Source organism: Protopterus annectens, chromosome 2.part0 (assembly GCF_019279795.1).
Source record: "Protopterus annectens isolate FY-2018-M chromosome 2.part0, PAN1.0, whole genome shotgun sequence".
NCBI classification, from domain to species: domain Eukaryota; kingdom Metazoa; phylum Chordata; order Ceratodontiformes; family Protopteridae; genus Protopterus; species Protopterus annectens.
Window position 1 is genome coordinate 1,306,845,928 of NC_056728.1, and position 21,568 is coordinate 1,306,867,495.

Genomic DNA, 21,568 nt, shown 5'->3' on the forward strand with positions numbered 1-21,568 from the left:
CTAATGAAAATCTTTTATTTCTGTATTATGTAACATCTATTTGAATTGTGCAATATGGGTTTGTACTATAAAAAACATGTATTTAACATTTAATTGAAATGTATATTATGAATTTGTGCTCTTTCTGTACTATGTATCTGTATTTCTCTGGAGCTTTTCTCCCCAGGACTCCATTGAAAATGGGCTCCTTGTAGCCCAATGGACTATCCTGGAAAACAAACTGCAAATAAATAAATAATTAATTAAAATAAATGGTATTCCCAGCTGTGGACTGCAATCACGTGATCTCAAAAGACTGTGACTGATATTTTTTAACTGGATGACAGTTTTGTCAGAGTTTCAGCAGGGTGCCAAGTTGCATGTCAAAAACATTCTTTTTTTACCCTGCATATTTATTTTTATTTGTTAAATGGGATGTAAGCTAGGCAGAGTTTATTCTAAGCAGAAGCCTGGGGAGAGAATTTCCAGTTTATAATCATTAAAGAAAAGCAATGCAGAGATGAAGTTTTTTGTGGCGTTCCTTCACCTACTGACCTCAGGTCACCAACCCTCACCTCTCACACACATACACACAAACGCACACACATATGCATACATACACACAGACACAGACACACAGACACACACACACACACACACACACACACGCACGTGTGTGTGACAGTGTGCAACAGCAAAACAGTAAACTGTTATCCTCTTTGCCTTACAGTACTAGGTAAACCAAAATGAAACAACAAAAACATGGATATTGTGTTGTCCATGGATAAGGATCTTGGTTCAATTCCACGGTACAGTTTAAGGAGTACAATCAGACCGGGGTATCTGGGTTATTGCCATACTGGTTCACCAATATATACTGTACAATTTATGAAGATACTGGAGGAAGGATATACACAAAACTCACTTTTATTAAATCATTTCCAACAGAAAAATCAGATCACATGGGGTTTGAAATGAAACAAAAACAATACCTTTCAAATAAGTCATCATATATATAAGTCATCTCATCATAAGGCTAGGCCTTTTTCCTAGACCACACTCTCAGCTTTCAGCTTAAATATTCCTACAGTCTGCTCTCAGGCATTAAGCCTTTTGCCTAGGCCTTGATCTCTGCTCCAGAAATTAAGCACCCCAACAGTTATTCCCAGGTTCTGGACATTTCTCCTAAGCTTTTGTCTCAGTTCCAAACATTTCTAGGCCCTTTCTGCATTGACTTTACTCTTTGTACCAAAAATCAAGAATTGTCCACAAATGATGTTCCACAACTAGCCCCTAATGGGTCGTACTGCAATCTGTGCTTCCGTGTCTTCCCCTTAGAATAAAATATTTTCCTCCTAATGAGGAATCAACTTCCTGATTTGAATCTTCCAGGCTACATTTGTTTATACTCAGATCAAGTCCATGTGATAAGATGAGTGCCTGTGAGAATCACTGCAAAAATATTCCCAGGCTCCATATTGTACAGCACTTAAAAAAATAACACACATTTTTCATCAACAAGATACAGTACAAAACTTTGTATAACTGTTACACTTTGTGAAATTTTTCTACATTCAACAAGCTCAACAGGTTACTATAGAGATGGAGAAAGAAAGATATGCATGCACACATATATACTATATTATAAATTACACTGTATATAAATACTTGACAGAAAAAAGACAGTAAGCTGACTATATAACAGAAATGGGCATTTTCAATGTTATCTGAAAATAAAATATTTTTTCCTAAGATGTTGACAGTGGGGAGTGCTATCAAGAAGAGGAAGATATTGACATATTCTTGCTTAATTAAGTAATACAATGTGCACAGCCTCTTTTTTGACATACTAGTGTTTGCATTTACCACAGACTGCAGTCTGCTGATATCAAACCTTACAGCCAGGCTGACTTAGAGAGTTCAAAGTCGTGTAATTTTTATTTGGGTATGATATTCTCTACTACAACTATTGGAAACATACCTGCTATGTATGACTGCAAAGATATTAGTTTGTGGGTTGCCTACATTTAAATGTTCCATGTACTGTTACTACGTTTTTACAATGTCCAAATATTTTTGTCTTTGTAATTCACAATTTCCTTCAAAACAGATTGATATCCTAAATACATTTATCATCACTACTGTATCAGTGTATTTTTACAACTAAATTCCCCAAATCTTTGCAAATGAGCAAAGAAAACAAAAGAACACCAATGGCTATTCAAATAATCTACAAATAGCTGACCCTCTCATTCCCCCTTGCATTTATCTCAAGGCCCATGAATTCTTCTGCTAATTTATACTCTGTCACTGTCTCTGGAAAGTAATTTCAGAGCCCATTTCAATTTCCATAAAAAATGTTTTCTTAAATAGAACTTATTTTTTCTTCCACCAGTACCCTCTCTTCCTTTTCAGTCCTTGATCAGATAGACAAGCCACAGGAAGGGCGGAAAGCAGAAGCAACTTCTCTGGGAGCAAGCTGATAAGGGATATTGTTAGCACTGTGGAAGAGGTGATAATCATTCCCTACAAGCTGTATCATAATCATTTAAGTAATAACAACAGTCTTGGCTACTTAAACAACAGTATTTTGTGTGCTGCAGACTTGTAAGGAGGTAGGACAGTTCTTTGATATAATTTAGCAAAGATGTTTGACACAGTTTGTCAAATAACTACTGTGTAGATACGTAACAGCTCTTTGCTTATCTTGAAGATCTTTTTATTTATTTTAACTGAAATGGCAGTCAGTCACTGAACTGTAGCAGAAGGTATTATGGCTGTTTCCTATAGGTTATGAAATGCTACGCAGATACATATATATTTTGTCTGTAACTTCAGTCTGGGGGGGTACCAAACAGAAGAACTGCTCAAATCACCAACCAGCCTTGATACAACTCTGGCTGATCCACATATACCCTTCTCAGATATAGCACAGGTATATACATTTGTCAGTAACAGATCTTGAACATACAGCACCATACTGCATTAAAATATGTAACAGTCAATAATGCATTACACTGAAAAATGATAAAAAATACAGATTAAGAAAGGATTAAAATATTTTAGACAACATTGACGTTACATACATTCTAGATTTTTAATGATGCTATCTGTATATCAGTACATAACACTGTCATTGATAGTCTAAACTACGGATTAGACAAGTGATTTGACAGTAAAGTTTAAAGGGTTAAGGAATGAAATATAATCTTGCTGTAATCCTTGGCTTGAATTAATCAATCTTGACTTGCAACATATGAGTCTGAAGAAGCAATTTAAATGAACAGTTTAACTCTGACGAAAGGTGCTTGCCTTCTTAAGAAATAAATAACACTAAAATAAAAAAAAAATGTCACCATGTGGAAGTATATTAATATGCAACTCTATTAATTAACAGCAATAGCAGTTATGTTAAATTTCTGAAAGTAAAACCTCTTCAACACTACATATGCAGCTATATAATGACAGGTTAACTTGCTGGTTTGGAAGTAACAGGAATATTCAGTAGGTTTTAATGTCGGGATGTGGTCACACAGTAAAGCTGTGGGGAAGTTGCTATTAATTGTTTACAAAGACTGCTGGCTACATTTACAAGTGTCTTTGATTATTATTATATCATGCTTAACATCTGTCTTGAGCCACACTAATCTGATGTACCTGTTAACTCAGGTGGCAGCTCAGACAAGACTCTGCCCCCCCCCCCCATACAGATTAGTTCTACGAATGGAATCACGCACAGTACTTGTCTGTGTGGATAAAATTATAAAATACCTTTCACATATGTGATGTTTAAAAGCTAGTGTCCACATTTTGGAGTTTGCATAACTACCTACACTACAGCAGATCTTCATGCTGCTGATAAGAAAGGCGGCCTACTTTTTTTTTAGCGTGTGAGGTTATAATTCTAACATGGTGGTGTAAAGACCGTAAAGCAGTACATTTTGTTTGCTAAAGTAGGTGGAGGCTGTCAATCTACTGAAGGGGAGGAAGGAACTTTATGTAGAGAATTCAGTACTGAATATGTGGTACGGGTACTATTTTTGTAACAGCTGCTATGGTTTCATGACATAGAAACATTGAGATTGTGCAGGAAATGCATACCCGATTTTTTTTGCTTTGTTTTTATTTCAGTTCATCAAAGTGAAGTTTGAATGATAAGGCTGAGTTCAGAACAGTCCTATGCACTTGGGTGCAGAGACTCTCTCCACAGAGATGGTCACTTTCTCATCAGTTACTACTTGCTCTTGAGACAACCGCCACCGACAACTAGTGGCCAACAACTAGTGGCCAGTCAGTTCTTTTCCACCTTTGCAGCATGGATTCTATATCCATGACAACCTCCCAGCCAGTTTCTTTAGCAGTGTGATATCAGCGCTCTTGCGGATGTTGAAATATACTACACAAAAAAGGATCCTTCTGCCTACCTCTAATCCCTCTACTGTGACTTAGTCTAATAACTATCTTAGGCTCAACTGGTAAGAACCTTGTTGCATGAATCCATGTTGGTGTCCATCTGCCAGACAAATGACATCCAGAAATACTAACTAGTTTACCCAATGGAATCTCATCCACCAACTTTCTATGCACAAATCTGAGGCTACATTGACTTATAACTAACTGGCTTTTCCTTTCCTTGTCTGCCTCTCTACTATATTATGGCAACACAATAACTATGCTTCAATCATTTTATACCACCGAGCAGTCCGAGGAGAGGTTATGCAGCCCTGTTAAGGGGCCTTAAGTATTACAACTACTCCCTTAAGTATACCAGTGGCTGTTAGGGGACCAGTTTACTTGAGTACATTAGTTGCTGTTATGGAATCTTCAGTAGCAGTTCCTGTAAACTGGTGCCTGTTAAGGGCCCTTAAGTAGTATACTAGTGCCATAAATAACCCAGTGGCTGTTAAGGGACCAGTTTACTTGAGTAAACAAGGGGGTGGTAAGGGGCCTAATGTGGTAAAACTAGCTCTTTAAGTTAACTGGTGGCATCTTGTGCCAAGGCTTCACCACTCATCAGGATCTAGTGCTGTCTTTCCACCTTCGCCTTATCCAGCTCTCGCCAGTCTTCCTACCGCTCCATGTTAAGCTGCTATACTGCACTTTTCAGTTATTTTATAATGATGAATCACGCATTTAGGAGTTCTCGCTGTCCTCTGGCATTCGTACACTTGTTTTTCCAGCAGATTCCAGAAGGCCAGTCTATGGTTTCAACAACTTAAGCTCCTCTGATCTTCTAAAGCACTTTTATGTCAAACTTCAACTTCCCCAGACAACTTGTCTTGAAATTCTACTGTGAGATTCTTTAGTACCCCAGCTACTTATTTTAACTCTGTTTATATGCAGCCCTCTTTTTACTCCATGCTCTTCTGTTTCAAATAAACTCTTTTTTCATTTCCACTTCTTCCTTCAGCCAAGTTGTCTACCTCTGTCTACTCCATTCCATCTATTTGTTGAAACATTTAATCATAACTTTATATACTCATATTAATGCTTGTAATCCCTCCATTGCTGACCCCTTCATACAAGCACTTGTCTCATTAACTTCAAGAATACATTAAAGCACTGCTACATTACAAGGCAACATTAGTCATGTACTTTCAAATGTTTAAATTTTTTTTCTCAGAAAATAAATACCAAAGTCTTCAAAACCCTTGCACAATTTAAACCAGTGCATCAAAAAGGAAGCATTTTCTTCTCAGACCTATGCTTGTTGATCAACTCACTAGTTATCTCTCAATGCAGAGTTCCTTACATGAAGATGGTTTTACCATATGTTCTCAAGACAAAAAAAATGATCCTGTTAAGACACAATGCAATCAGTAGCACTGTATGACATACCTGTAAAGAAAAAGTGAAAAACATTTGGTTTCCAAAAGGTCGCAGATTATTTTCTATGAGGTAGTCCACAAGATTATAATAAACACTGCAGTTCAGGATAGTGAAACTTACGTAAGACAAATTTCTTGTTGAAGATCAAAGTGACAACACCAGCCAACATTTTAACAGGCGACCAACACTTAAATTTGCATGGAACAGGTTAAAAGACCTGGGAGAAAGAGGAGTTGCCTGTAGGATGATTAAGCTACTCAATGTGTTTAGTCGACAGAAATCATTGTTGCAAAAATCTTTCAACATCCTCCTCCTTCAGAGATGTGTAACAGTAGCTTTGTTTTCTAATTCTTGTCAGTTACGCTTCAAAAAACAGAATGTTGATGCTGTAGTGTCATGATTCAAAAGGTCAGTTTTGCTTTCCGACGCTGGGTGTACCACAACATAATGGAACAAAATATTGTCACTGCTCCCAGAATCCCAAAGAACATCATCATGGGGAAAGCACCCTGTAAAACAGGACATAAATGTGATTTACATAAAACATACAGTAAACAACATTCACACAAAATGGATATATACTCACTGTAGCAGTTACTCTGGACTCAAAGCATCATCTGGTCCTTCTCAGAGGTTAACTGTAGGTACCTCTTGTTCAGATATTACTAGCTTGGTACAACATCATGCTCCAGCCTAGAAGGACACATGCAAACTCCTTCATACCCAGTTCAACATCCACCCACTACACAAGCACAGCCAGCAAAAAAGAAAATAAGGTTAGAGTATAAAAATGTAATACCTGCCTAATTAGCAGGAAAATAAATTCACATCATAGCAATGAAGAGCCCATCCAGATGCAGGGGAATAGCTGGAGGGAAAGAAAGCCTTCAAGGCCATCAATTTATATATGACAAGTATACATCCATTGCATCTGACCACAGAGGCCTTCTGCAGTGGGTACATAAAGGGAAGAATTCTTAACAGTAAAAATTAAAACCTTGTGGGAAGACAGAGGAGTCAGAAGGGTGAGTTCTGAAGTATTAGGTTTCAAAAGAGGATCAATTCCTGAAATAATGGTCCATGCAATAAAAGACAGTGACAGTGTGAACCAATGACCAAACGGCTATGACAAAAATGTCTGCAATGGAGTCCTTTTCTGAAAGAAGAAATGGAAAGCAGCCACACCTCTGGCAGAGTGGTCTTAGGCAGTAGCATTTTGCAATGGGTGTTGCATCATTTGGAGACAAAAGATGATGCACTTAAAAATTTACATCAGGAGAGTTGACTTAGTTTTGGCAAACCCCAGACTTACTAGGACAAAAGAGGTAAATAACTGATATGTCTGTCTTCTGGTATAAACTAAGTTGCCAGTATACACAAAGTATGAAGAGTACTTGGCTATGGTTTCTACTTCCCCCATGAAAAAAACAGATAAAGGAAATGAATGGTTGAAAGACAGTTATGAAAACAGGTCAGTTAGTTCCAACAAATTCCAGACCTTTGTGAAAGACCAAACAGGATTTCCTATGGAAAACAGCAAGCATCTTGGAGATCCTTCAAGTTAGAGCTAATGGCCATCTAAAAGGCATCTTCCAAGGACTACCAGCATAATGTCTGAGGCTGCATGAGCCTGCTCCACATATATTAAACTGGTCACCCCTTGCTTTTGAAAATAGCTTCTATTATGAAATGAAGTGGTCTGTTTCCTTATGTAAATCCATGTAAAACATACTTGTTCTGGGAATGGGAAGCAGAGACTGTGCAGACTCTCTCCTAGAGCACGAATGCACAGCCATCCTAAAGTTCTGAAGTAGCACTGCCAGCAAACAGCAAAAGGTGTTAAAAACTGGGGCTTTTACTGGTTTGATGATCTAGTGACTGAAAGAGACTATTGCTTCCATGGACACCAACAGGCAAACCTCACACCTAACCTTTTTCAAGGCTGACAATACTAATGCCGAAGGAGGCTTTGCTTTCATCTCTATGGGTTCAGGACCGGCTAGTTTGGAAACAAGCAGATAATGACTATGCTCCAGCTATAAGGCAGCTTCCCTCTTTGTTTTCACAAGTCACACTTTGCAGGCTCAGACTCTTCTATTCAACAACTCCGAAGAATTTGTTGTCCTAGACAGACTGGGACAGACAATGCACAGGAAGCGGGAAGAATGTGTTTGCGCTGAAGAGGACTCTAGTAGAAGGGTCAAAAATAGTTACACACTGACGTCTGTAGCTCCACCTAAAAGTGTATCCAAGTCTTCTCTTTTTAAGATGAGGTTCACTGAAAAGGAGTAATGCAACACTATCTGTGACGCTGGATCTGGTCACAGTGAAGTAAAAACTAATGACTGTGAGTAATGGATATTTTAATGACTTAAGTACTTCTGGACTCAGAAGTCAAAAGGAGTGTGCAGAGATGCTCAGCTATATGTTTAAACTGTCTACATTTTTTTCTCAATTATGTGCCTTTTTCTGGTGAGGCAATTTTCTTTTTCAACTGGAGACTTGTTTTTTTTTTTTTTTTTTTTTTACTGAAGGAGATATGATCAGTCATTTCTGAATTCCCTTAGTTTAATATATGAAATATTTGTGCATAACCATACTAATAAAATGGAGGATAGCCACCCTTTTAAGTGTCCAAATTGGGACATGTTTTATGGAAACATAAGATTTTGCAGGACAAAATATGCCCACAACAACTGCAGAGGATGGACTTCATTTTTTGCCACAATAAAATCTCATTTGTGCAGAATTTTAGTTGTTTCAGTTATGAAATATAATACTAAGGTGTTTCAGATATAAAATAATTATTTTATGTCACTATTCAAGGATTAGAAAATATTTTCTGCCCTAAAATCTCAGAACATATGTCATTTTTCACACTTTTTCACAGGATGCAACTTCTGAAATAGGGCCTACCTAGCATTAAGCTTATTCATTTAATAGCAAGTTGGCAGAACAGTAGCAGTGCATGCTGTGATTAAGAATTACCAGCTGCACCACTAGTATGAAAGAAGATTTGCTTTTTATGTAACTGCTTCACCTTAACAAATCAAGTAAAGTAGTTTGCATGTTAAAGCTTGCATTTCAGGTAGATGTAAAGGTAGCCAGACAGGTGCACTTCATATTAAAAAATAACATACTTTCACAGGTAGCTCAGAGGATAAATAAATGTACCCAGTATTTTTTCTGAAGTCCAAGGGAAAGCTTTTTATCAGACATATGGCACCTGAAACTCTGAGTCTTGCAACTTTGAAAAATAAACTGCATCTGGAAAAGAACTATAATAAATCTGAAAACTCACTGTAAAGCTTTTAACGCATTTGAGCATTGAGGGGAGGGGCTTTGTCCTGCTGCACCTCTGACAGAGACTGTGCTCAGCATATCTCTGTAACATATACATACTAACTCCAAGATATCTGTGTCTCAGTGTAAGAGGAATACTGCTGACGTATCACAACCTCAAACTAGTATACATTTCATTTTGTACTTTCAACCTCCTTATTCTCAGGATTACAGTTGTGGTCTTTGGAATTTTAATAAGAACTCCAACGGAGATGTGCATGCTTAACTTACTACCCTAAATAAAGAACTCCTCTTACAAAAATTTAACAGAAGGCAGAAGCATTCTTTGTGGAACAAATGGCACATAGGCAGGAAATGCAGGATTATGAAGTTAAACACATAAATAAATTAGCTTAATTATCTTAGCCTTTGAGGACACAAATAATCCAGAGTTTGAGCTAGATGTGAAGGAGCAAATAGTCTTACATTCTACATATAAGAAATTACCAAATTAAATCTTCTAGATCCCAGTAAGATATTTCAAAAGTCTTGTTAATGATTAAAAGCGTTACTGAAATCAGATGCATCTTCTAGACTGAAATATTTGGAAATTTCACAATGAGATCTAGATCCAAATCCTGACTTGCCATTAATAAAACTGATACAGAGGCAATAGGGATGTAAAAGAGAAATAAGATTTATTAACCAAGAATATCATGGTTATTTTACCTCAGACTGAGCTCCCAAACTAGTTAAACATTGTCTTGTTTTAGTTTGAAAAGAACTTTGTAAAATACATGAAAATGAAGGAAAACAGCCAGGAAGAAAATATTTAATCAGATTGTTGTGATATATGACAAACAGATCCACTTCTTTAAGAATGTATGTCTGAGTAATATGATAAAATATATGTAAATTTCCTGTTTTCTGTGAGTAAAAAGTACCGTCTTGCTGAAAGCATTTACTAGCTGAAAGAAAATACCAGTCTGGATGCACAAGCCAGCACACAGCGGAGAACCAGTATGTTGGTGTACACTTCAAAATGTGGTTCACAGCTATGCAGACAATGCATTATTCTGAATCCCTGCACTGTATAGTTGCTAAGTAGCGTTTTGTGCGGTGTCTAAGAATCCCAGCTGCCACTGAATCCAATAAACTGTAGTGTACGTGTTTAAAGGTAATATGGCTGAAGACATCCTGCAGAAAGATCAGCATTCTGCAAACCAATTCTGTCTCCTTCAGAACAATGTAAAGTACTTCTCTTCTGACATTTGTCATCATTTTAAATAATACCGCATTTATGATTTCAACAAAATGTAAAAAAAAAAAATGTAGACTTGACTGCAGCATATTACTATGTTTTCCTCAATAAATACAGTTTATTTGTTGCAGAATATATCTAATATTCTTGTTGTGAAAAAATGTAATTGCATAATCATCATCTCTGATCTTTTCTGCTGTACATTTTAAAATCTCTCAATATTCCATGCATATGGAAAGGAAAAGTATGAGACGCAAAAAAAATCAGGACAAAAGAGACACTACACAACATAGCTGAAATGTCTTAAATACTCAACATATTGTCATTCTTATATATACAATTTAAACTAATTGTGATACTTAAAATAACTAAGAGAAATTGCTATAACACAATTACTACATGAACTGGTATTGTTAAATCTGAACTAAAAGAGTGCATTTAAATAAAAGTACAGAAGAAATACAACTGAAGATCTTCTGAGGAAAAAATGGTAAAGAATAGCAAACCAGTATGCAGACAAAATCTGTGGCATTGATGCAAGATGTGACGCATGGCAAGCTGTGAAAAAAAAATGAAGAAAACCTGTAGCATTACCATCTATGTAAAGGTGTCTCTTGTTCTAAGGGTCCAGTGCATGCTTGTGAGAGATCATGCAAGCCTTTAAAAAGAACAAAGGGACTGCTGATAAAAGACTCCAGTGAGGATGAAGCAAGATAGGCAATCCAAATTGTTATGATTTATTGCTGCAACAACCATCTCCAAAGAACATCCAGAGAAACTTCAGGGTTAAATATAAACCCAGTGTTTAATGGCAAATACTTGGAGATCAGGAATCTGTTTTATTGTGTTGAACGGAATTAAGCTGTGTATCAAATTTATTTTGTGCACGTCCTTTCTTCCTTTTCAGGATATGAAGGCAGCACTTGTTTTATTTTATTCTGAGTGCTCTCCCATCTTTTTAAAGATGTAGGGAACACCTATTTATTTTATTTATGGTTTCCTGGTGGTCTTGTAGTTATTGAACTCTGTGGCCAATTAAAGCTGTTACAGTTCAATTTAAAAGAAACCCACCTTGAGTGGAATTTGCTATTGTGATTGTGTGAGAGTTGAGTGTACAGGGTATCCCTACTTTTTAAAGGTAAATTATTCACATACCTTTAAGTACAATTGATATAAACATTTTTTTTAATAGTTACAATCTGCACTTAAGGTAGCAACAGTGAAGCTGCTGCTGTGGTTTTCTACAACGTTACCTGCTTATGTTTTTGTAGTCCAGACTCTGTATAAATTGTAATAGTATCTTGTAGATAATAGCACATACATTTAACAGAATTAAGGGCCAGCAGTGTAAAACTTTTACTATTTAATGGCCCTGACTCCAAAACACTTACATTGAGTACAGGCCAAGAGCAGAGGTTTTGCAATTTGGCCCCATAGTAAGCCTTTTTATAGACAGGCCTTATGCCAAAGTATGCCACTTACACTGACAGCAAGTATTTCGGAATCCAGGCAGACGTGTACTGAGAGCAACTCTTTTGGACTCTGGCCCAATTTGCTTAAGCTTTTAGCAGTGAAGTAATTGTAGTGGTTCTTTATAAGCATTATTTGTCTATTTGTATTTAAGTGGTTCAGACTGTATAAACTATAGGTATTGTTTTACACAAAGTAGCATGCACTTTTTTAACCGTGATAAGGATTAAAGTATATAGTAATATGTTATGTTATTTTCTATGTTAATAATATTACATACTTATGGTGTCTGAGGATTTAGGTTTCATGAATTGCATTCTGGACTTAGTTAAAAGATTTTTTGTAAATTTTTTTCACATACTAAATTAACAGAACACATCATAAACTTTGCATTTTTTAACTAAAACATTAATAGCATTTACTGATTTCATTGTTATTGGAACTTTGTAGCAAAGCTTACGTGCATTTTTTATTTTTTTATTTTTACTTTTTATTTATTTTATTTTACATTTGTTGACCGGGCTAGACTAACTGGATATATGTCCATTTTCAGTAGAGGCCCGGGGAGATAAGCTCCAAAATTAAGCTAATGTCACAGGAGTAAAAAATGAAAAAAAAAAACAAACATAAAAATAAAACGTTGAATACATTATTGCTGGAGGCTAACATTGTAGAAACTAACATCAAAAAGAATCTAGTGTACAAGGTCTAGCAATACAGTAGTTCTAGAAGCATATATCTTTGGTTTAGGGTTTGATAATTGACATGTAGAAGAGTAGGAAAGAAAGAAAGACTCAAACTAATTATTTTGTTCATAATTATACACTCAAGTAGAACAGTTAGCTAAATACAAAGCTGAAATACAAGTGTCTGGAGCAGGGGTAAGGTTCCAATGTACATACTACAGGGTAGTTCACAGATTGTTTTTTAAAACAATACTGTTTTTAGTTTTGAGATATGAAGTAGGTCTGTTTCAATTTTTTTTGTTTATATTTTTAGGGTGAGAGATTTCAATGAAAATGCTAAATGCACATGCTTTGCATGATTTATTAAAGTATGAATATTTAATTGAATGCTTAAGAGGCAAATTGTATTTTAAAAGGAATATAACTTTAGATAATAAATGTATGTATTGCACTAAATTATAAGAATTTAAAATGATCACAGAGTGAAAAATTACTGATCCTTCAACTAACTGTCAATTTAATGATGGTAAGGCAATTTGTACTACTGCTAATTTAATAAAACGTTAGACTGAAGATTTAAATATTTCACTTTCAGTTGGTTCTAATAACATCAATGTGGCTGATGATTTAACGGAAACTGCTGTTAATACGAACGTGACTGATTAACCAAAGAAAAGAACGAGGAAATATGGGCGCATCTTGTATCACCCCTTGCTTAGCTTCATCACTTGTTAGGTGTGACCCTACAGAATCTACTTTGAAATAAAATTGAAACCAGAAAAACCTTCCACTCAAGGTACCATTAGAAATTTGTTTAAAACAAACTACCTATTCCTAAGTGATACATTGGCAGAAATATACACCACCACACTATGCCAGCACAGATGCAGATGTATCCCACAGGAACAAGTGTAGGGCAAACCCTAGAAACAAACCCGCATGGTTGAACCATAATATCAACAAGCTTTATAATAAAAGGAAAATTATTCTGACCAAAAGTAAGAATAATTCCCAGAATGTTAGAGCCCTTGTCACTGAAATAAATAGACAACTCAGGAACTTAATAAAATTTAACAAAGCTAAGTTTGAGGATAATATAGCTATTCAAGCCAAAAATAATCACAAGGCACTTTTTTGTTAGGTTCGTAATCTAAAAGCACAACACAATAGTGCACTGAAAAGATTTTGAATGATGTTATCTACACTGAGAATGAAGATACAGTGAACATACTGGCTGATAAATTTAGTTCTAACTTTACACCTCTCTCTCTCTCTACTCTGTCTGTCCCTCAAGATATAACTGAAACTGTTCACCTCTAGCTATCACAAAAGACCAAGTCTTAAAAGTGCTATCAAAAGCTAAAAATAATGCATCAGTGTGTTGCAGTTTCCCTGGGTGCATCTTTAACAGCATGAAGCACGATTTAGCCACACCCCTAACAACACTGTTTAATCTCAGCTTCCATATGGATTTTATACCAAGCAAATGAAGAACAGCTACAGTCATTTCCCTGCATAAGGAAGGACCTTCCACAGACCCAGGCAATTACAGACCTTTAAGTCTAATCAGCATTATATGCAAAGCCATGGAAATATTTATAATGGAATTAACCAGTCAGAACATAGAGAACCTCCAAATACTGGACCATCTCAGTTTGGATTCATCAAGGGCAAATCATGCTTACTCAACCTGGTGGATTTTTTTTTTTTTGTGAAAAGGTCTCCAAAGCAATGGATGAAGGCAAAATGGTACACAACACATACCCTGACATGGCCAAAGCTTTTGATACAATTCCCCACTCACGTATAGTTGTTGTTGTTGTGTCTTTCGGCTTTTCCCGGTTAGGGGTCGCCACAGCAGAACTCCCGTCCACTAATGATTGGCAGTAGATTTTTACGTACCGAGTTGCCGGCTCTGACGCACAACCTTTAACGAAGGTACGCCCATTCACGCATGTCTCCACACAGAAGATGCTCTAGCTGAGAATCGAACAGGACGTCTTACTGTAAGGCGACAACGCTACCGCAGCACCACCACCACAGTTAGAAAAGCTAAATAAACTGGGAATAAACACCCATGTCTCTCACTGGATTGCCAACTGCTCACAGATATGATGCAGATAATCAAAATAGGTAAAGTTACCTCCACAGAGAGACCAGTCACCAGTGAAGTTCCCAGAGTTCTGTGTTGAGACCTCCTTTCTGAAGTAAAAGCCAATTCCAATGGTCTCTGGCTGACTAAGTTTGCAAATGACTGCAAGCTTGGAATAGTCACTGAATCCCTAAATGACTTGGCTGTCCTGCAGGAAGGATTGCACCAAATAAATAACTGGTGCCAAAATTATGGACTGAATCTACATGCCAAAAAATGCATTATTGTAACCTTTAGGAAATCATCTACTCCAGGGAACTACCATATTGACAATACTCCCCTAAATGTTGATTTAGTTGTTCCAGATTTGGGAACTTATGTAGACAGTGACCTAAATTTTGACCAACGTGTGTCTATTGTTGTAAGAAAATCATTCTATACTGCACAGCTTATAAACAAAGGGACTGTGTCTAGATCTAAGGATGTCATTGTCCCCCTTTAGTCAGCCCTCATTAGGCCAAGCATCGAATATAATGCCCCATTTGGCATGTATCTGTCCAAACATGAAACAACTCGAACGCACACACAGATACCTTACCAATAGGATACAAGACCTAAGCACATCCAACTCAAAGCCCTGCCATTTTACTCGGTATCCTACCAACTGCTAAAAGGTGTCCTGTGTCTGGCATAAAAGGCATCATCCGACCCATTACTGATGGATTTACCGCACACCAGCAAGTCAAATGCCATCAGAAATACTCAAGTCAAGGGATCTGAACATCTTCTGAAACATCAATAGAATTGTTCAGAAAGATGGCTATATCTCACAGAGGATACCTCTGGTGTGGAGCAGACTCCCCATCCACATAAAATAAAGTTCATCCCTGTTCATGTTCAAATGCAACTTAGATCTATGGATGATAAACAGAAAATTTACTCCAGGACTGTCCCCTGTACTACTAATGGACACAGGCAGCTTCTAAATGCTTTATACTATGCATGGGTCCCACCAAATTATCTATGGTATGATCTCAGTTATTCTCATTAGGGGTAATATATATCTACCATGGGATGGGCAAGACCTATAAGCAATTGGAATAGGTTATTTTGAGCACAAAAAGAAAAACTGGCTAGGTTTAAAATGGCCTGCAAGGGTAGCTAGCCTAGTATGCATCTACAAAACTCTGAAAAGAATTGGACGTTTTAACATGTTTAAACAATTTAAATCTGGATGTCCTAATATTTAAAAAGGATTACTAAATCCTTATTGCCTGATACAAGTACAAATTCTGATTACAGGAGTAGAAATCATTCATTACATGATTCTGTTCCTTCTGAAGTGAACATAATTGCATCTGATGACTCAATGTAAACTGAGGTTGATACCAGCTGTCAATTACTTAAGAACAGTAAGACTGAATTTATTGGGGAGAATACTAATAAAAACCTTTAATGACAATCTGCATACAAAGCAAGCACAAAAATTAAAAATACAGACTTTGGGTGGTATGACTAGATTTGATAAGCAGGAAATGCATAAAAAGGTGACTGAAAATAATTTTGATACTATAATTCCTGATTCTGTAACTTAGAATAATAACACTGCTAGCAGCATGAGGGAGGGAGTTGTTCTTGATGCAATTAACACAGTTTGTTCAGTTACTAACTTTGACCTTCTGGTTATTGAAGACTCTATGATTAAGCATTGTGACAGGAGGTCATGTGCTATTAACAAGAAGGGGATTTATTTTATCTTCCATGTCTGGATTAAAGTTTGTGGATTTGCCAGACATGACTGAAAGACTGCTTAAAGGTAAAATAAAATATGGGCCAATGATGATAAATGATTAAAGTCAGACTTTTGACCAGTCACGAGTGGAGTCCCACAGGGTCTGGTCCTGGGTCCTCACCTGTTTGGCATCTACTTCTCTGAAGTCCAGGCCAAAACGAAGGGACTCTGGCTGACAAAGTTCACAGACGATTGCAAGTTCGGTGCCATAATTAACCCCCCAAGTGATGTTGAAATCCTACAGAAAGGCCTCACTGAGACCATCGACTAGTGTCAGAACCATGGCCTTAAGCTCAATGCCAAAAAATGTGTTGTCATCCCCTTTGGGAAAAATCCAGTTCCCATGAATTACCACATTGATGGTAGTCCACTGAACACAGAAGGCATTATAAGAGATCTGGGAATACAGGTTGACAGCAACCTCTCCTTTGACCACCACATTGCCACTGTGATTAGAAAGTCCTTCTATGTGGCACATCTCATTACTAAGAGTTTTGCATCCAGGAAGAAAAAGGTCACTGTCTCCCTCTACTCTCCCATCATTAGGTCAATCATCGAGTACAATGCCTCATTTGGCATGTACCTCACTAGACACCTGCAACAACTGGAGAGGCCGCAATAGTACCTCACAAAGAGGATCCTAGGCCTTAAACACTTGTCTTATATGGGCAGACTCAAAAAACTCCAACTGTTCTCTGTCTCATATCGCCTACTTAGAGGCAATCTCTGCTTGACTTACAAAGCCATGTCTAATACTACATTTAAAGAAATCACAATCCCGCCGCACTACACGCTCCAGAGACCTCAACCTCATTACCACAATCAACAGAACAAGCTGGAGGGACAGGTTCATAAACCAAAGGCTGTCCATGCTATGGAATAGACTTCCTATGCATGTCAAGCAGAGTGCCTCATTGACCCTCTTCAAGAGAAATCTTGATGAGTGGATGGGAAGTAGAAAATTCACCCCGGGGATCACTCCAGCGACTCTACTCGACACAGGCACTGGGAACTAAAGTCGGGTGGCACGATGCCAGGATAATCCTATGGGCTAGGCTTATAAAGAGTCCAGGGCCTACACACTTATGAACCTATGGTAAAAATAGTACAACTTGTACACCATTAAACTATATGAAACAATCTGTATTAAATATTATTGAGAAATATGGAAACAAATTCAGTCGCTCTCATATTCAGTAAAATAATTCCTTTAGTTAAATGGAATGAGTACTTGTATTCCATAGCCCACTTGTTTACGTTAGGGTTGCATAAATTATGTACAGTATATAATCTTTGCATTACTACTACCTTAGAGGATTTATAGGCCTGAGAATGTATTCTTAATAATGTTTCCATCTAAGTGGTTATGGTTCAGAATATTTAGTAGGGACAAGTGGTGAATCTAAAAAGCATTTTTAGCTCCTCTGACATGACTATGAGAATAGAAATGAAACAGCTTATAATGCAATAAAAAAGTTATATTATACAAATTTTTATTCTGAAGGCTCAAATAAATATATAGAAACTTACTTCTGTAATGCTCAAAGCCTAGGAAATAAATATGATGAACTAAAATTCATTATTACTCAGGGTAATTATGATCTGATAATTATAACAGAAGCCTGGAATTCTTCTGAGCTTGTCTATCTAAGGTTTAAGAAATGTGAATGTTTAAGAGAGGCTTTAAGGTGAGGTAGTACATTAATCTTGGTTAGAGACAATATTCCATCAGAACTATTTTTTTCTGATACATCCAATGAATTATTAGGGATTGAACTATTACAATCCACTGGCTCTTTAATGATAGTGGCATGCTATAGAAAAACCAATATGAATATATGGAATGTTTAGACATGCTTGATATCAGACTAACACATGATACATTAATACTTCTGTGTCATTTTCATTACCCATATATGGCCTGTAATGCATCCTGCACTAATAATGAAAACTCAGAGACTTTATTGACACAGTGTATTTTCATAAATTGCTAAAACTGGTTACTGATAAAAACAGGAATAATATATAGGATTTAATATTGCCTAATAATACTAATTTTATATTTAATGTAAATATAGATATGCCTTTAGGTTTATCAAGCATTTTGCAGTTAAGAAGATAATATTTAATTACAGCAATATTAAAAAGATGTTATGTACTTACCATAACATTCCATGTTTGTAGTCCATTTCGCCTATATTCTTGCTGGATGGGTTCGGAGCTGATATTCGGCTCCAACTCGGCCGATACTAAAGCTTGAGAGCTTTTACTGGCTCGAGGCTAGCCATCCCATGGTGCCTTACGGCAAATCCCCAGTTTGCTAGAAAGCAATAAATACCCATCAGGTAAAAGTAATCTAAGAGCTGTATAAATACAGCAAAGTATTAGAAATATAATCCATCCCAGGTGGACCACAAAAGGACAATTTCAGGCAGCACCAAAATGGTCCACCAGATCCCCCAGAAACAGGAAGGGGGCTGGAGGGAGGGACGCAAGAATATAGGCGAGATGGACTACAAACATGGAACGTTATGGTAAGTACATAACTTCTTTATGTTATGTAGTCCTATCTCGCCGTAATTCTTGCTGGATGGGACAGCATCCCTAGCACCTCTATCCCGGGTGGCTCAAGCAAAGAGACTCTCCAGCACAGTGGACCCAAAGGATGGCCTGTCCCGGGAGGCCAAATCCAATTTGTAATGAGTGACAAACATATGTGGTCTTGCCCAAGTAGCTGCTGCACAAATAGTATCAATTGGTAGCCTAGATCTAAAGGCACATGAAATAGCTACAGCCCTAGTAGAATGACCTTTAACTATGACAGGTAATTGTCTACCAGCTTGTTGATAAGCAAAGGATATGCAATCTGAAAGCCATTTCGAAAGAGTAATTTTAGAAACAGGCAAGCCTTTCCTTTTGTCAGAAAAGGAAACAAAAAGTTGATCAGATTTCTGAATTCTTTAGTCCTGTGTATATAAAACCTGAGTATTCTGTGAACATCTAGCTGGTGTAGTCTATACTCTGATTTATTAGAGTGGTTTGGAAAAAACACAGGTAGCTCAATGGTGGTATTCAGATTGTGCTCTGAGCATACATTAGGAAGAAAGGAAGGGTTTGTCCTGAGAGAGACTCTATCCTTGGGAAAGATAATGTAAGGAGGTTGAATAGTTAGAGCTTGCAGTTCTGAAACTCTCCCAGCAGATGTTATGGCTACCAAGAATAATGTTTTCCACGACAACAATTTTAGGTCTGATGACAAGGATGGCTCAGAGGGTGCAGACATCGAAAATGAGAGGACTAAGTTTAAGTCCCAGGGTTCTAATGGTTGTTTTATTGGGGGCCTGAGAAGAAGAACTCATTTTAAAAGGTTTTACACAAGGAGTGTTGCATGACTGGATTTCCCATGAAACCAAAGTGGAAATTGGAAATAGCAGCTAATTGAACTCTAACTGTAGCGGCTGCCGCTCCTTCATGAAAAATTGTTACTAGGAAGGATAAAGTGGATTCTAAAGGAGCCGTATATGGATCTAAGCCCCGATTTATAGCCCAAAGGAAAAACCTTTTCCATTTGCTGGAATACAGTTTCTGAGTGAAAGGTTTATGGGATGAAATTAGAAAGTGATTGACCACAGGGGATAGAGGAATACACCTGGCTATTCGTGGAACTGAAGCAGCCATGCTGTCAATTTGAGGGTGTGGATCGAGGGGTAGAACTGTCCCGATTGATGAATCAGGAGATCTGGAGATGGGTCCAGAATCACTGGTTCCTCCAAGTGGAAGGGCCACAGAAAGGGGAACCAAACTTGTCGAGGCCAGTAAGGAACAATGAGGATCAAGGAACTCCTCAACTGTCTTGCTTTCTGTATTACTTTGGGGATGAGTGGAAAAAGAGGAAAGGGATAAAGAAGTTCCAGGGGCCAATCATGAACTACAGCATCCCTGGGTGACATCCCCAGATGGGGAATGAGGGCAAAGTAGCTGCTGCATTGGTGTTCAGGTGAGTGGCAAATAGATCACAGCAAGGCTGGCCCCATCTGTGAAAGATCTCTTTCGCAACCATTGGATTCAGGGACCACTCGTGAGGCATCAGAATTGCTCGGCTGAGTTTATCTGCTATTACTTTGGATTTCCCTGGGATATGTGTTGCTATCAGGAAGCATTGAGCATCCATCGCCCATTTCTAAACTCTTAAGGCCTCTCGGCAAAGCAGACAGGACTTGGTTCCCCCTTGCTTGTTTATGTACCACATGACAGACATGTTGTCTGACTGAATCGCAATCATCCTGGTGGAAAGGGAGCTGTGAAGTGCTTGCAATGCATACAGCACCGCTCTCATCTCCAGAACATTGATGTGCAAGTAGTTCTCGTAGATCTGCCAAGTACCTTGGACTGTCAATCCCAGATAATGCCCCCCACCCTATCTGGGAATCATCCGTGGTCAAAACTGCTTTCTCCTGGGGAGAAACAAGTGGATGACCTAGGATAAGTTGTTTTGTGTGTAACCACTATCTCAGATCCTTTCTGCATGCGTTTGTTATCAATATCTGGTGAGACAATGGAAGGTCTCGTATTGACCATTGTGCAAATAGCAGCCATTGGAGAATCCTGATGTGTAGGCGAGCAAGAGGAACTAATAGGATGGCAGACGCCATAGTCCCTAGGAGTTGGAGGACTACTCTGGCCTGAACTCTTTGTTTAGTAAGGATCTGAAGTGACTGCGTAGAGATTCCACTCTTTCCTGTGTTAGCCTTACTTACATGGTGGTCGTGTCTATTTCTGAGCCTCGATATACAATGTGCTGCGAGGGAGATAAGATTGACTTTTGCAAGCTGACAGTGATGCCTAGACTGGCGCACAAGGATAGAGTCTCATCCCTGGTCCTCTTGAGTTGATGCTTGGTGGTAGCAATGAGGAGCCAGTTGTCTAGGTATGAAAACACCTGGAATCCTTGACGTCTCAGGTGAGCCGCTACCACTGCCATGAATTTGGTAAACACTCTGGGGGCTGTAGTGAGGCCAAAGGGCAGTGTTCTGAACTGAAAATGACTGGCTCCCAGCCGGAAGCGTAAGTGTCTCCTGGAGCGCCTGTCCATTTTGATGTAGTAGTACGCATCCTGGAGATCGACTGAGCACATCCAGTTGTCTTTCCTGATAAAGGGAAATATCGACTGCAGAGTG

The 21,568-nt window shown here is 37.9% G+C and overlaps 1 protein-coding gene across 2 annotated transcripts in view; it reads right to left on the reverse strand.

Moving 5' to 3' along the window:
* Positions 1 to 890: 890 nt before the first annotated feature.
* ATRAID (all-trans retinoic acid induced differentiation factor) overlaps positions 891 to 21,568 on the reverse strand; it is a 425,080-nt gene continuing 404,402 nt past the window's right edge. For both annotated transcript variants that reach the window (XM_044061492.1, XM_044061491.1), the window contains one exon: positions 891 to 6,317. In XM_044061492.1, coding sequence (XP_043917427.1) covers positions 6,163 to 6,317 — 155 coding nt within the window. In that variant the 3' untranslated portion in view covers positions 891 to 6,162. The remainder of the gene's footprint in view (positions 6,318 to 21,568) is intronic.